Below are 16,329 nucleotides of genomic sequence, written 5' to 3'. Positions count from 1 at the left end.
TTTCCCTTCCGTTATAATTTATAAATTTTACACAAAAGTTAAAAAATATTATTGCATTGTTTCTTAATATAGAATATGTGATCTATCTTTTGCAAAAAAAATTATTCTTCTAATGCATCTATGTAAAAAGTTATGACGGAACATGTGTGAGACTCGAGTTAGTCCAATGAGTTTTGTCCGACACTGTACGTTGCTTTAAGATAAAGTTGACAAAACATCGCAACTGTTGTTTGAAAAGTTGTTCTCTGACATCGTGACGATCGCTTGCTGATTGCCCGCGATCCATAATTTCATTCGTATGTCATCGCATCCTGGGAATACTCGGTCATGTGCCATGGGCTGTCAATATACATACTTATGTTGATGCCAAAACGAACGCGACCTCTTCGTGGCATCGTAACAAATTTCAATCTGTAATTGAGCACTTTATGTGAAACACACATAACGTTTCCACGGAATAAATTTCAATAATTTTGTTTTTGAATAACCGGAATAAAGAAAGCAAACGACAAATTTGACAATTGAAAAACAAAAGGAAAAAAGTTGAAAAAAAAAAATTTTGTATGAAAAAAAGTAATTTTTTTTTGGAATTGTCCAACTTTCCGACTTTTCCTCACGAAAAGCATACGGCTTTTCTAAACTTTCCTCCGATCCACAGCGAACAACCTCTGAAAATTTCATCAAAATAGGTTCAGCTGTTCTCGAGCATTAGCGTTACTAAAAGCATTCATTCGTTTGTATGGGAAAAAGAAAAGGGCTCTTTTTAAAAACGCCATAAAAACTATCCTTGAGCCTCAACGAACATTTTAAAAAAAGAATTTGCAAAATTGGTCCAGGCGTTTTTGAGTTATGCGCCAGCATTTAAAATCATGTTCGTTTTTGTTTCCTTTTAAAAATTTGAAAATTTATTTTCTTCATAATTTTTTTTTTCGGAAAATATTCCAGAATTTTCTTAAGTATTCTCCTTGTTTGGGCGGAGACCTGTCCGAATTGGTGGTAATCACCGAAATCGGTCCAGGCGTTCTCCAGTTATAAGCGTAGTAACTAACGCTACTTTCTTTTATATATGTATATACTTAGATTATATTTATATATATGTAAGGTGGCAACGCTGGTCAATAGAGGACAGCCTGGCAGGAAGAGGTGAGGAAGAGAGAACGCGAAGAATCGGCAGCAGCACAGTGTGAATTTGGCTCTTGAAGACTGAGGTTTAACTTTGTATAAATTAATTATTTCTTTTTGTATCAACTTTAATGTAATAAAACTTATTTGTATTAATAAACTTTGGTCCTGTTCGACCTTACATGGGGGCTCAACCAAAGAGCAAAAACGGAGCGCGGAATGTTGCATTCAAATAAAAAGCCGAGTAAATTTACAGCAGCCAAAAAAACGCAGAATAACGGAGCAGAAATTTCGAAGAACGAAGTGGTTGCGGTCGAAGTAAGCAGCGAAAACGGAGCAGCCGTCAACGAAGTAGAGTTATTCGAACAAAAGCAGAGCAACGTAGAGTTCGACGAAGAAGGAGAGAAGAAAAAAGAAGAAGCAAGCAACATGGCCTTTGGTAACGACGTTGGAGAATTATTGAATTTATTTATGGAAACATTGAAGCAGAGTGACACAAACAAATATAATGTGTCAATCGAGGCGTTGGCGAAAATTATACCGTGTTTTGATGGAGAATCTATTCCAATTCGACAGGGGATTGCTAATTTCGGCGAAAATGCTGATGCTTATGATTTGACAAACAAAAGAATGTCAACGCACGCAACAAAATGAAAGGCACAGCAGAATTGTTTTTAGAAACTGTTACAGTATCCAGCTATGAGTCATTGTGTATTGCATTATTGGAGGAGTTCGATAAAACACCAAGCAGCGCGGAGGTATGTACACAAACAGCTAAGGCAACGACGAAAACTTGCATCAGAGAAATTTAATGGGTACGTTCCTCTGATGCGTAAAATAGCAGCAGTAGGTAATGTAGAAGAGGAATCAGTGATTTCGTAAATATCCCTTATATAGCGCACGAAATTATAAAGAATTAATAAAAGCATATGAATTGATCGAGCCGTTGGTTAAGCCTAACGAAGCAAGTAAACGGCGATATGCAGCAGGTGGTCATGAGCAAATTGAAACAGATAAGAGTGCCAGCAACATAGAGCGTAAGAATCAGCATTGTTTCAATTGTGGTTCAGCACAACACAAAAAGGTCGATTGCACACAAGACACAAAGTGTTTTAAATGTAATGGCACTGGTCATATGGCTAACAGTGTCCCGAGTATAGGCGTAACATCAACATTGTATTTAACAAAGAGCGAATGAAGCAGTTGACAATTAATAACGAAAACGTTTGCTGTTTGGTAGACATTGGTGCAGACATGTCGTTAATACGTATGGGTGTGTATGAGCAAATATTTAGCACATGTAAATCGTAGCAAAGTTTCGCTACACTATATGGTTTAGGAAACGTCAAAGCCGATGTGGTGGGTGAATTTGTAGCGCAAGTCATAGTCGACGGGTTACGTACTCAGCACACCTTTTTAGTAATCACAGAGAGTAAAATCAATGTAGGCGTAATCATTGGGTACGATTTAAAAAAAAAAAAAAAAATTGTTGTAACAGTGGACGTCAATGGAATACTTTCGTCAGATTGAAGATAACACAAGTGCTTGTAATGTTTATTTTATGAGTAGCAACAATGAAGTAGATGTTAAACCTAAATTCAAGAAGGTTGTCGAACAATTAATTGAAAACTATAAAGCGAGTTTTATTCAGTTGAACTGTCCAATTAAGTTGAATATTGTTCCAAAAAATAATGATATCGTCTTTCGTGAGTCTCCTACTCGTTGTCAATAGCGGAAAGAAAAGTTGTAAAGGAACAAGTAGATGAATGGTTGCAGAAAGGCATTATACGTGAGTCATTCTCAGAGGTCACTAGCAAGGTGGTATTGGCAAAGAAAAACGACGGTCGCTACAGAATATGCGTAGACTTTCGTTAATTTAATACAATGGTGCTAAAAGATAGTTTCCCAGTACCATTTGTTGAGGAAGTACTTGAAAAAACGCAAGCTGCAAAACATTTTACCGTCATGGACCTTATAAATGGTTTCTTCCACGTCGAAGTTGAAAAACGTTGTCGAAATATACAGCGTTTGTAACGAAAGAAGCGCTCTATGAATTTAACAGAGCTCCATTAGGTTTTTGTAACTCTCCCGCTGTTTTTGTACGCTACGTTAATTATATTTTCCAATAATTAATAAACGAAGGTATAATGGAGATGTATGTAGATGACATTGTAATTTTTGGGCGCACAGAAGAACAATGTTTAAGCAGTATTCAACGGGTATTACAACAAGCGCAGCAGTATGGGCTAGAAATTAAATGGGCAAAGTGCCAATTTCTAAAAAATAGAATTGTTTTTCTTGGACACGAGGTTGAAAACGGGCGCGTCTCGCTTGGGCAAGGAAAAGTTAAAGCAGTCAAAAACTTTCTAATACCAAAAAACATACGAGACGTACAGGCGTTCCTGGGTTTAACCGGATACTTTCGAAAATTTATCCGAGACTACGCTAAACATGCCAGACCATTAACAGATCTGCTTAAAAGAGATACAGCATTTCAGATTGGAGACACAGAGGTTAGAGCGATCAATTACCGGAAGTTGGCACTCACGTCGAAACCAGTTTTACAAATATACAAGCAGAATGCTAATACGCAGTTACATGTCGATGCGTCGAAACATGGCTGTTGCACTCTTGCAGCAGCATGACGAAAAATGGCATCCTGTTTTCTATTCCCCACTAGAGGAAAAATTACACAGCTATTTCCTTGAAGTTAAAGCAGTTAATGTTAATTTAGCGTCCAAGAAGTTGTGTCACTACTTAGTGGGCACAGAATTTACCTTGGTAACGGAAAAAAAGATATGCCACGTGAAGTGGGGCAATGGCTGATGTATCTTAAGGACTTTTGATTTAGATATCCTAACAACTAAGCAGTACGGCGATTATAAAATAAAAAACCAGTTAATCTACAAGCAAGTTGATGGGCAAGATTTATTGGCGTTACCGAAGAAGATGAAAGGTGAAATAATAAGGGAAACGCACAGATTTGGGCATATGGGTTGTAAAAAAAACATACATGCTATACGGCAAAATTATTTCATTCCACATCTCGAAAAGAAAGTTTAGCAGACTATCAAAAACTGTATAGAATGCATTATGCATAACCAGAAGTTGTGTAAAAAAAGAGGATTTTCTACATTGCATCGATAAAAGTGATAGTCCACTATCTACGCTCCATATTGACTATTTGGGTACATTGGATGCGACATCAAAGAGTTACAAATATGTTTTTGCTGTCATGAATGGTTTTTCCAAATATACTTGGATATATCTTACTAAAACTACAGAAACACAAGAAGTTGTAAGACACCTTGAGTCATGGGTGACAATTTTCGGCAGTCCGCAGCGTATAATAGCGATAAGGGTACAGCTTATACTTCCAAAATGTTTAAAGAATTTTACGAAAAACATAAAATCGAGCACGTCGAGTTAACAGCGGGCGTACCAATGGATAACGGTCAGATTGAGAGAGTCAACCGCGTTATTTTTTCCGTATTAGCTAAGATGTCAGCAGCAGAATCTGGCAAGTGGTATAAGTACACGTCCAAATTACAGCGGGCCATTAATTCTCACATTCGTGATTCGACAAAATTTACACCATTCGAAATTGTGTTCGGTGTAAAGATGCGCAACGAAACTGATAGCGAGTTGCTAAAGGTACTGCAAGAAGAGGTATTAGAAGGTATGCAAGATGAACGCAACAAGATTCGACAAGAAGCTCGAAAGCAAATTTTAAAAGCACAAAACGCATATAAATCAAATAATGATAAGAAAAGAAAAAAGGTAGCTGATTTAGTAGCCATTAAGGTTGCTTAGTTTATAACAGGCAAAAAACTGGCTAGCAAGTACATATATTGGTCCACACGAGGTGGTAAAGATCAAAGGGCATGGCAGATATTGTGTTAGGCTGACCCGGCGAACTTTGTACCGCCTAACAGTCAATGAATGTGGTGTTACAGATAAGCAGAACTTTATGATTTTTTGAAAGCAATACAATGAATACATATAATGTTTATAGCGGCCCGGTACGTGCTTCGCTACGTATAAAGTGAAATATTAAATCAAACTCATTTATAAAAAAAATATATTTAATTATTTGCTAGCTATTCTTGAGTTATAAAGTCACAACGAAAAATGGCATTCATTTTGTAATGGGGTTTCGTCCATAGCTGAGGTATGCTCAGTCGCTCCAGTGTCAGCCTTGGGACCCACGAACCCTTAGCAAAGAAAAGTGTTTACTCTCGTAACGATGTATCCACACCCCCTTATGTGAACAGCCAGACCAGCGTGTATTTGTACGGCGGTGATGATGGAAGCGCGCGAAATTGGCGCGCTAGGCCTTGACGCTTGATGAAGTCGGCACGGTGATTTATACGGCGGTGATGATGGAAGCGCCCGAAATTGGCGCGCCAGGCGTTAACGCTTGATGAAGTCGGCACGGTGGTTTATACGGCGGTGATGATGGAAGCGCGCGAAATTGGCGCGCCAGGCGTTGACGCTTGATGAAGTCGGCACGGTGATTTATACGGCGGTGATGATGGAAGCGCGCGAAATTGGCGCGCTGGGCGTTGACGCTTGATAAAGGCGGCACAGTGATTTATACGGCGGTGATGATGGAAGCGCGCGAAATTGGCGCGCCAGGCGTTGACGCTTGATGAAGTCGGCACAGTGATTTATACGGCGGTGATGATGGAAGGCGCGAAATTGGCGCGCCAGGCGTTGACGCTTGATAAAGTCGGCACGGTGATTTATACGGCGGTGATGATCTTCTGGCGCTGCCTATTGCTGCCGATTGCTGGGCGACCGTCCTCGCTGGCGAGCTGGAGAAAAAGGAACGCGTTCGGTGTGAAGTGCTTGCTTATATAGCAGCATAGCGCAGCTTTCGTCAGTGTAGTGAGGTAAGTTGTGTGCGTAGCTTTGGTCAATGCGGTGAGGTGAAGTTTACTACGTGCAGGATAGTTCCAGTATGGTGGAAAGCTCTATGTTGATGTATGGGAGGGTAAATGATGTACCGTATTGAAGTAAATTATTGTAAGGTGGTGAAAGCCACGTTACAATTTTTATATATATAGACATAAGATTTTGGAATTCTTAAAAATGCACTGCTGTGTTGGCTTTATGTCAACTTCAGTAAGATGAATCCAAAACATTTGGATAAACAATATTTTTTGTTTTTCCATTTTGAGCATGAATAAACAAACGGCTGGGGGTACCGACTCTGGAACAGGCAACATAAAGTTGGCCATGTGAAAAACATGATTCCTCCAAATTCACACCACAAACGTTAAGTGTTTGCCCTTGAGCTTTGTTGATGGACATCGCAAATGATAAACGCACAGGATATTGTAATCGTTTGAATTCAAATGGCATATCAGTTGGAATCATAGGGATACGCGGTATTAAACAAACTTCTCCTTTTGATTTACCAGTTAAGATCGTAGCTTCAATCAAATTTGGCAATAAATTTTTCACTGCCAATCTGGTGCCATTACACAGTTTTGGTGGATTAATATTTCGCAATAATATAATCAAAGAACCCACTTTCAGATTCAAGCAATGCGGTGGCATACCAGCCGGTTCTAATGAATTCAAAAATTCAGTTGGATAATTCATTGCCTCATCTTGATTCATAGCACTGTCAATTGATTTATATGTCGTGACTACGCCTGGGAGTTTTGCTTGAATTTGAAAATTAATGCATTGATATGAATGTTCTTCGGTGCTAAAATGGCGCGTTCTCTCAACCAATCATGGTTTCTGTAATTCTGAAGAATATTTGGAAAAACACATTCAATCAATTCATCTATCGATTTCGTAATTGTACAAAAATTGTTCGGTACAGTGATCAATCCGTTGGTTCTGTCGATTTGTATTTTGCCATCACCAATTTGTAACAATTGTTCTGAAAACTCATGGGCAGCTGGATCATTTTGTAGGTGAATACGCATATTAATGTTCAGTGTCAATTTTTGTACATATCTCCAGAACTGATGACTTCAAACAGGCATTTATTTCATCAGCAGGAGTTGACCGAGGAATGACAGGCAATGTTTGTCGAAAATCCCCTGGCTGTAATATCAAAGCATCACCAAAAAGCTGTTGGTTACCACGTAAATCTTGCATTGTTCGATTAAATGCTTCTAGTAATTTTTTATTCGCCATTGTACACTCATCCCATAAAATAATTGACGTTAATCGCAGAACTTTTGCCATAGCAGAATTTCTTGAAATATTGCAAGTTGGAGTTTCAATCACCTGTATATTCAATGGCAATTTTAATGCAGAGTGTGCTGTCCGACCACCTTCTAATAATGTAGCAGCAATTCCCGAAGATGCAAGTGCCAATGCAATTTTCAGTTCCGATCGAATAGTGGCTAAAATCAGTGATATAACGAACGTTTTGCCTGTACCACCAGGTGCATCCAAGAAATATAACCCACCTGCATTATTGGAAATGGCTTGCATGATTGTGTCATAGACATGTTTTTGCTGAATATTCATTTTGGTTATATTCGATTGTACAAATAAACGCAAATCATTAGAATTGAATTCCTGCTCACGTTGCAATTCACGATCAAACAGATCATGCATGTCACGATTTGGTACGGTCATACCCAATTGTACTAATGTTTTATTTGCAATCCGTAGACACCTATCTTCAATTATTATCAAAGCTTCGTTGTACATTTCCAAAGTTATCAACAAATCAGGATTTCTTGCATGATGACGCATACGAATTAAAATATCTTCTGCAATATTATGTTTATATTTGTTCCATAATTCAAGTGGATTTGATGGCATACATGTTGATAATATAACGGCAAACAGCATTCGTATTTGTTGAGGATGAGCCCAAATAGATGCATCATGAATTGTTGAATCGCAATGAGCCTCATCCTTCAACAAATGCAAAAGTTGGCATGCTTCACGGTATGTTTCACACAAATGACCGTTGACTGTTCTCAATTCTTGAAATGATTTTGGGCCATTCACGTTAACTAATAACAATCTCAAATAAAAACACTCAACATTGTTTGGATGTACTGTATATATTCTGCCAATTGCATCTGTTTGGAAAATGCCAGGATGCCCATGAACTGCTGTTCCTTGTTTACGTCTTTGAAATTTTTTCGGAGACACATTCCATGTGTAATACTGAGGCACTTCAGAATATAACAAAGTTATCGCAAATGTATCAGTTTCGCATAATTTAAAAAAAGCTGTTAACGTAGTTGCTGGTGGTTGCGCTGCTATTTCCAATAAATTTGCTACATTAAAATAAACACGTTGGTCATTCTCAAGATGTACAGCCACGTGAACAACCGCAGGATATCTTTCGTGCATTGGAAACGACATAATCCTCCAGACAGCTTCATTGCTACTAATATAGCGACTCATTTGATACTGAGTAATTTCATCATATCTATTCTCATCAGCAACACCGAAAATAGCCATATCGCTCCCTTTATTTACATACTTGCAAATATATTTAATGGATTTGACAGAATTACAATATTCCACATTTATATGAGCGTTGAATATTTTCGATAATAATGGACAATACGGAACCACCCAACGATTATCAACTTCAACTTCCTGGTTATGCATTCTAATGGTTGCCGTTTTGCCATTATCATTAGGTGATCTACGTCGATACAACGGATATCCGTCATTGCCCGTTATTGTGCCTGAAGTAAATTGCCTTGGGTATCGTTTCGAACACTTTTCATCAATCATACATGGTGAATTCATATTTAGTTCACCGCACGGTCCATGTATCATGTTTTTAACGACAACTTGAAATAACTCAGGATCAGCAGTGTGATTAGGAATTTCAGCTGATATAAGGTTATCGATTTGATCCGGAGTTACTTTATGTACCAGCCAAATTAGTATATGTGCGTGCGCCAATCCCCTTTTCTGCCATTCAATGGAGTACATATGGCAACGCACCTCCCCAAATACATATAATTTCTCAATTAAATCCATAATTGCTTTACATTTTTGCCGAAAAACACGCGCAGTAATGTCATGACGATCGGTTGTCGACTGTCCTGCAAATAAATTGTTTTTGATGTCATCCCACTGCGGATTACATGTAAATTTAATGAACAGATCCGGTCGACCGTATTTTCTTACATAACACATTGCGTCTTGTGCATATTCGTTCATATTCCGTGGGCTACCAATATACGAAGATGGCAATATAGTTAAACGTCCGATGTCATTAATATTAGCATCATTCGCTATCGCATCTTGCAAATGAATATATTGTTCAGATCTTAATTTTGCTTGGTTGAAACGAATAAAATTAAGACGTTCTGTTTCTATTTTGACGTACATATCAACGATGTACTGATGATATAGTTTACGACATCTCAAGATATAGTTTTGTTCTTGTGGACGAACCATCAATCGATAAGAATAAAAATTCATGGCACTAACTTTTTTTGTACATGTAGACCTTAAAATAAGTGGAAAATGTGACTTAAGAAATTTCTACAAATGATGAAATGTCAACACACTGAAAATATTATTTACCTGTTCGTGGATCAATCATTGGTATATTTATATTATAGCCATCGTCACCTTTCCAATGCAATATTGGGTATTGTAATGCGTCATAACTACGATGAAGTTCCGAAACACGTTGCAATTGGTCATTTCTACGATGAAGTATAATATCACGCGATTGAAACTGATCACCACGAATTACAATTGCAACCTCATCAATTGTCGGTGCATTGAATCGCCTTTCATGCTCTCCAAAAGGTGTTCTATCAGCCCTTATTACGATTTTGTGATGATCAGAGGGCATACGAGCGAGAGTAATTTTGAACAATTGAACTAATGCTTTATGCTGATGGAAAAACCTTTGTAGCTCACAAATAATTTCTCGTCTTGTATTCAAAGCAATTGCACAACGTTGATCCAATTCACGATTTTCATCACCAATAAAATAAATTTGCAAAAATTGATAATCAGCGTCGGGGTATGGCAATAACGAACCAGCTTGATGATAAATTTGGCCCTGAATCTGCAACATGTATGCAATTTTAGGTATATGTTGCATAATAATTTTTAAAACTATAGAATACTTTTATGATTCAGATTGATTGGGACAATCCTGTTTAAGTATTTACCTTAAACGTCGGCATAAAATTATCTCTAATAATGTTAGTAGCACCAAAAAAGAAGTCATTTGAAATACCGAATTGTATTGTTGAATATGACTCAAAAAGTGCTTCGAATTTTCAGAAGTCCCAAAAATTAATGAAGACAATGGTTCGGGTGGAGTTTCTAATGGTGGTAATCTCACTTTGCCATTAGCACAACACATGCCGGGCGTTTCACCTGGAAATTTAGCCGCATCACAATGTGGACATATTGCGTCCATTATTCCAATATATCCGTACATACTGTAATTAATCTGACTGTTGTAATTAAAAGCAGCACGCATAATTTCAGGTACAACAGATCTATTTCGTGCATTACGTTCACGCTGCGATGCATTAGCTTGTGCTCGTTCATCTGGAGTCTGTGATCGCCTTTGTAATGCCGTAGCATTTGCATGACGCGTTCGCCGATCTATATTTCCTCGTGTGGGTCGTGGCATTTTTCTTTCAATTAAAAAATAATAAATTAAATTAAAAAAAAATGCCTACATTAATAGTGGTACACCATATGTTTTTTCAAATAAGGAAACACATACATTCGTGTAATTCACTTCAACAGTTCAAAACTTACCGTGTTTTGCTCGGAAATTCGCTTTGCGCTATATTTATTTTTTTCACAAATTCACACAAACTTCAATAATTATTAAAAAAAAATATATAATAACTAATAATTTTGCACCGCGGTAATTTCGGACACTACTGAACGTGTGGGGCCAAAGAAAACGCTCCAGCGATGTTTACACTCCAATGTCATATATTCTCCTAATTTGAATTTTCTTAATGCTAAGAGTCAAAGCTCTATATACCTACAAAAAACAAAATATTCATGTATTTCTCTATGCAAAATAAATGCACCGTAATATAGTTCGATGTCTTTTCAAAGCCTACTTTGTTTGTCGATCTGCCTGCTACATACATACCTACATGTTGATATAAATATAATGCAAGAAAGTTTGTAGGTGGGAATAATAAGTATGCTAGTTAAGACGAAAGTTCATAAATTTTGAGAGCGAAAGAGCGTAGCTAAGTAGGTAACAAATCGTTTAGTAAATGATTAAACTATTATTGATGTATGTATGTTAATATGAAAACGTATAATCCGCTGGCTAAGTGGGATGAATCTGACCAAACAAATGGGTTTTTGGTGTGTTTTTAAAAATAATTTCACCATACATTGAGCGCTTTTCAGCTTTCCAAGTAGGTACGAGTTAAATAAAAAAAAATGTAACATATGTGTGGTGAAATTTTTGAAACATTTTGGCCGATATCTCGAGACTCTAGTCACGGAGCGGCATCAAAAATACTCTATACTATAGAAATCATCAACAGCTTCCATTTGCTACCCATATTGTACAAACACATCCTAGGGTTACCCGGGTCCACGTTTTGGCCTATTTCTCGAGACCCTGGTATCCGATTCTTAAAATTTCAAAACACAAACCATCTACTGAATAATCCAAACAAAGCCTAAAAATTGGGTTTGGATAGGTGAGCCCGTTCTTGAGTTATAAAGTCACAACGAAAAATGGCATTCATTTTATATAGACATAAATTTTCAAACTCATTTATAAAAAAATATATATTTTTAATGTCAACTATTCAGTGAGATGAATCCAAAACATTTGAATAAACAATATTTTTTGTTTTTCCATTTTTAGCATGAATAAACAAACGGCGACTCTGGAAAAGGCAACATAAAGTTGGCCATGTGAAAAACATGATTCCTCCAAATTCACACCACAAACGTTAAGTGTTTGCCCTTGAGCTTTGTTGATGGACATCGCAAATGATAAACGCACAGGATATTGTAATCGTTTGAATTCAAATGGCATATCAGTTGGAATCATAGGGATACGCGGTATTAAACAAACTTCTCCTTTTGATTTACCAGTTAAGATCGTAGCTTCAATCAAATTTGGCAATAAATTTTTCACTGCCAATCTGGTGCCATTACACAGTTTTGGTGGATTAATATTTCGCAATAATATAATCAAAGAACCCACTTTCAGATTCAAGCAATGCGGTGGCATACCAGCCGGTTCTAAATGAATTCAAAAATTCAGTTGGATAATTCATTGCCTCATCTTGATTCATAGCACTGTCAATTGATTTATATGTCGTGACTACGCCTGGGAGTTTTGCTTGAATTTGAAAATTAATGCATTGATATGAATGTTCTTCGGTGCTAAAATGGCGCGTTCTGTCAACCAATCATGGTTTCTGTAATTCTGAAGAATATTTGGAAAAACACATTCAATCAATTCATCTATCGATTTCGTAATTGTACAAAAATTGTTCGGTACAGTGATCAATCCGTTGGTTCTGTCGATTTGTATTTTGCCATCACCAATTTGTAACAATTGTTCTGAAAACTCATGGGCAGCTGGATCATTTTGTAGGTGAATACGCATATTAATGTTCAGTGTCAATTTTTGTACATATCTCCAGAACTGATGACTTCAAACAGGCATTTATTTCATCAGCAGGAGTTGACCGAGGAATGACAGGCAATGTTTGTCGAAAATCCCCTGATGTAATATCAAAGCATCACCAAAAAGCTGTTGGTTACCACGTAAATCTTGCATTGTTCGATTAAATGCTTCTAGTAATTTTTTATTCGCCATTGTACACTCATCCCATAAAATAATTGACGTTAATCGCAGAACTTTTGCCATAGCAGAATTTCTTGAAATATTGCAAGTTGGAGTTTCAATCACCTGTACATTCAATGGCAATTTTAATGCAGAGTGTGCTGTCCGACCACCTTCTAATAATGTAGCAGCAATTCCCGAAGATGCAAGTGCCAATGCAATTTTCAGTTCCGATCGAATAGTGGCTAAAATCAGTGATATAACGAACGTTTTGCCTGTACCACCAGGTGCATAGACATGTTTTTGCTGAATATGTTTTTGCTGAATATTCATTTTGGTTATATTCGATTGTACAAATAAACGCAAATCATTAGAATTGAATTCCTGCTCACGTTGCAATTCACGATCAAACAGATCATGCATGTCACGATTTGGTACGGTCATACCCAATTGTACTAATGTTTTATTTGCAATTCGTAGACACATATCTTCAATTATTATCAAAGCTTCGTTGTACATTTCCAAAGTTATCAACAAATCAGGATTTCTTGCATGATGACGCATATTAATTGAATTAAAATATCTTCTGCAATATTATGTTTATATTTGTTCCATAATTCAAGTGGATTTGATGGCATACATGTTGATAATATAACGGCAAACAGCATTCGTATTTGTTGAGGATGAGCCGAAATAGATGCATCATGAATTGTTGAATCGCGATGAGCGTCATCCTTCAACAAATGCAAAAGTTGGCATGCTTCACGGTATGTTTCACACAAATGACCGTTGACTGTTCTCATTTCTTGAAATGATTTTGGGCCATTCACGTTAACTAATAACAATCTCAAATAAAAACACTCAACTTTGTTTGGATGTACTGTATATATTCTACCAATTGCATCTGTTTGGAAAATGCCAGGATGCCCATGAACTGCTGTTCCTTGTTTACGTCTTTGAAATTTTTTCGAAGACACATTCCATGTGTAATACTGAGGCACTTCAGAATATAACAAAGTTATCGCAAATGTATCAGTTTCGCATAATTTAAAAAAAGCTGTTAACGTAGTTGCTGGTGGTTGCGCTGCTATTTCCAATAAATTTGCTACATTAAAATAAACACGTTGGTCATTCTCAAGATGTTCAGCCACGTGAACAACCGCAGGATATCTTTCGTGCATTGGAAACGACATAATCCTCCAGACAGCTTCATTGCTACTAATATAGCGACTCATTTGATACTGAGTAATTTCATCATATCTATTCTCATCAGCAACACCGAAAATAGCCATATCGCTCCCTTTATTTACATACTTGCAAATATATTTAATGGATTTGACAGAATTACAATATTCCACATTTATATGAGCAAGTTGCAGTAAAATCATAAAACACAGCCCCATGATGATTCAAATAGTATAAAGCAATGGAAACATCAAAATAAGATTAGAATGAAAAAAATCGCCCTCGGTTAAGACTTTTCATTTTCTCCCACATGTGGAAAGGAATGACAAATACCTATTTTGAGGTCAACGTTTGATGATTCAAATCAAACAACCTTTGAAATATTTTCGATAATAATGGACAATACGGAACCACCCAACGATTATCAACTTCAACTTCCTGGTTATGCATTCTAATGGTTGCCGTTTTGCCATTATCATTAGGTGATCTACGTCGATACAACGGATATCCGTCATTGCCCGTTATTGTGTATTTTCTGAAGTAAATTGCCTTGGGTATCGTTTCGAACACTTTTCATCAATCATACATGGTGAATTCATATTTAGTTCACCGCACGGTCCATGTATCATGTTTTTAACGACAACTTGAAATAACTCAGGATCAGCAGTGTGATTAGGAATTTCAGCTGATATAAGGTTATCGATTTGATCCGGAGTTACTTTATGTACCAGCCAAATTAGTATATGTGCGTGCGCCAATCCCCTTTTCTGCCATTCAATGGAGTACATATGGCAACGCACCTCCCCAAATACATATAATTTCTCAATTAAATCCATAATTGCTTTACATTTTTGCCGAAAAACACGCGCAGTAATGTCATGACGATCGGTTGTCGACTGTCCTGCAAATAAATTGTTTTTGATGTCATCCCACTGCGGATTACATGTAAATTTAATGAACAGATCCGGTCGACCGTATTTTCTTACATAACACATTGCGTCTTGTGCATATTCGTTCATATTCCGTGGGCTACCAATATACGAAGATGGCAATATAGTTAAACGTCCGATGTCATTAATATTAGCATCATTCGCTATCGCATCTTGCAAATAAATATATTGTTCATACCTTAGTTTTGCTTGGTTGAAACGAATAAAATTAAGACGTTCTGTTTCTATTTTGACGTACATATCAACGATGTACTGATGATATAGTTTACGGCATCTCAAGATATAGTTTTGTTCTTGTGGACGAACCATCAATCGATAAGAATAAAAATTCATGACACTAACTTTTTTTTGTACATGTAGAACTTAAAATAAGTGGAAAATGTGACTTAATAAATTTCTACAAGTGATGAAATGTCAACACACTGAAAATATTATTTATCTATTCGTGGACCAATCATTGGTATATTTATATTATAGCCATCGTCACCTTTCCAATGCAATATTGGGTATTGTAATGCGTCGTAACTACGATGAAGTTCCGAAACACGTTGCAGTTTGTCATTTTTACGATGAAGTATAATATCACGCGATTGAAACCGTTCACCATGAATTACAATTGCAACCTCATCAATTGTCGGTGCATTGAATCGCCTTTCATGCTCCACAAAAGGTGTTCTATCAGCCCTTATTACGATTTTGTGATGATCAGAGGGCATACGATCGAGAGCAATTTTGAACAATTGAACTAATGCGTTATGCTGATGGAAAAACCTTTGTAGCACACAAATAATTTCCCGTCTTGTATTCAAAGCAATTGCAGAACGTTGATCCAATTCACGATTTTCATCACCAATAAAATAAATTTGCAAAAATTGATAATCAGCGTCGGGGTATGGCAATAATGAACTCTGAATCTTCAACATGAAATTATCTCTAATAATGTTATTAGCACCAAAAGAAGTCATTTGAAATGTCGAATTGTTTTGTTGAATATGACTCAAAAAGTGCTTCGAATTTTCAGAAGTCCCAAAAATTATTGAAGGCAATGGTTCGGGTGGAGTTTCTAATGGTGGCAATCTCACTTTGCCATTAGCACAACACATGCCGGGCGTTCCACCTGGAAATTTAGCCGCATCACAATGTGGACATATTGCGTACATTATTCTAATATATCCGTGCATACTGTAATTAATCTGACTGTTATAATTTGCTTGTGCTCGTTCATCTGGAGTCTGTGATCGCCTTTGTAATGCCGTAGCATTTGCATGACGCGTCCGCCGATCTATATTTCCTCGTGTGGGTCGTGGC

The 16,329-nt window shown here is 37.0% G+C and overlaps 1 protein-coding gene across 1 annotated transcript; it reads right to left on the bottom strand.

The window, feature by feature from the left end:
- Positions 1-6,867: 6,867 nt before the first annotated feature.
- On the bottom strand, positions 6,868-15,572 carry LOC126766504 (uncharacterized). Its single transcript, XM_050484270.1, has 4 exons — positions 15,509-15,572; positions 9,661-9,708; positions 7,560-9,583; positions 6,868-6,884 (listed from the first exon to the last, which is right to left on the bottom strand). The coding sequence occupies exons 3-4, from the start codon at positions 9,553-9,555 to the stop codon at positions 6,868-6,870; spliced, it is 2,013 nt and encodes a 670-aa protein (XP_050340227.1). The 5' UTR covers positions 9,556-9,583; positions 9,661-9,708; positions 15,509-15,572.
- Positions 15,573-16,329: the final 757 nt, after the last annotated feature.

The sequence above is a fragment of the Bactrocera neohumeralis genome, unplaced genomic scaffold (genome assembly GCF_024586455.1).
Source record: "Bactrocera neohumeralis isolate Rockhampton unplaced genomic scaffold, APGP_CSIRO_Bneo_wtdbg2-racon-allhic-juicebox.fasta_v2 ctg1447, whole genome shotgun sequence".
NCBI classification, from domain to species: Eukaryota; Metazoa; Arthropoda; class Insecta; order Diptera; family Tephritidae; genus Bactrocera; species Bactrocera neohumeralis.
This window is presented reverse-complemented; position numbering and strand designations above follow the sequence as displayed.

Coding starts and splice junctions, on each gene's coding strand:
- LOC126766504 (XM_050484270.1), bottom strand. CDS start 9,555: ATGAATTTTTATTCTTATCGATTGATGGTTCGTCCACAAGAACAAAAC.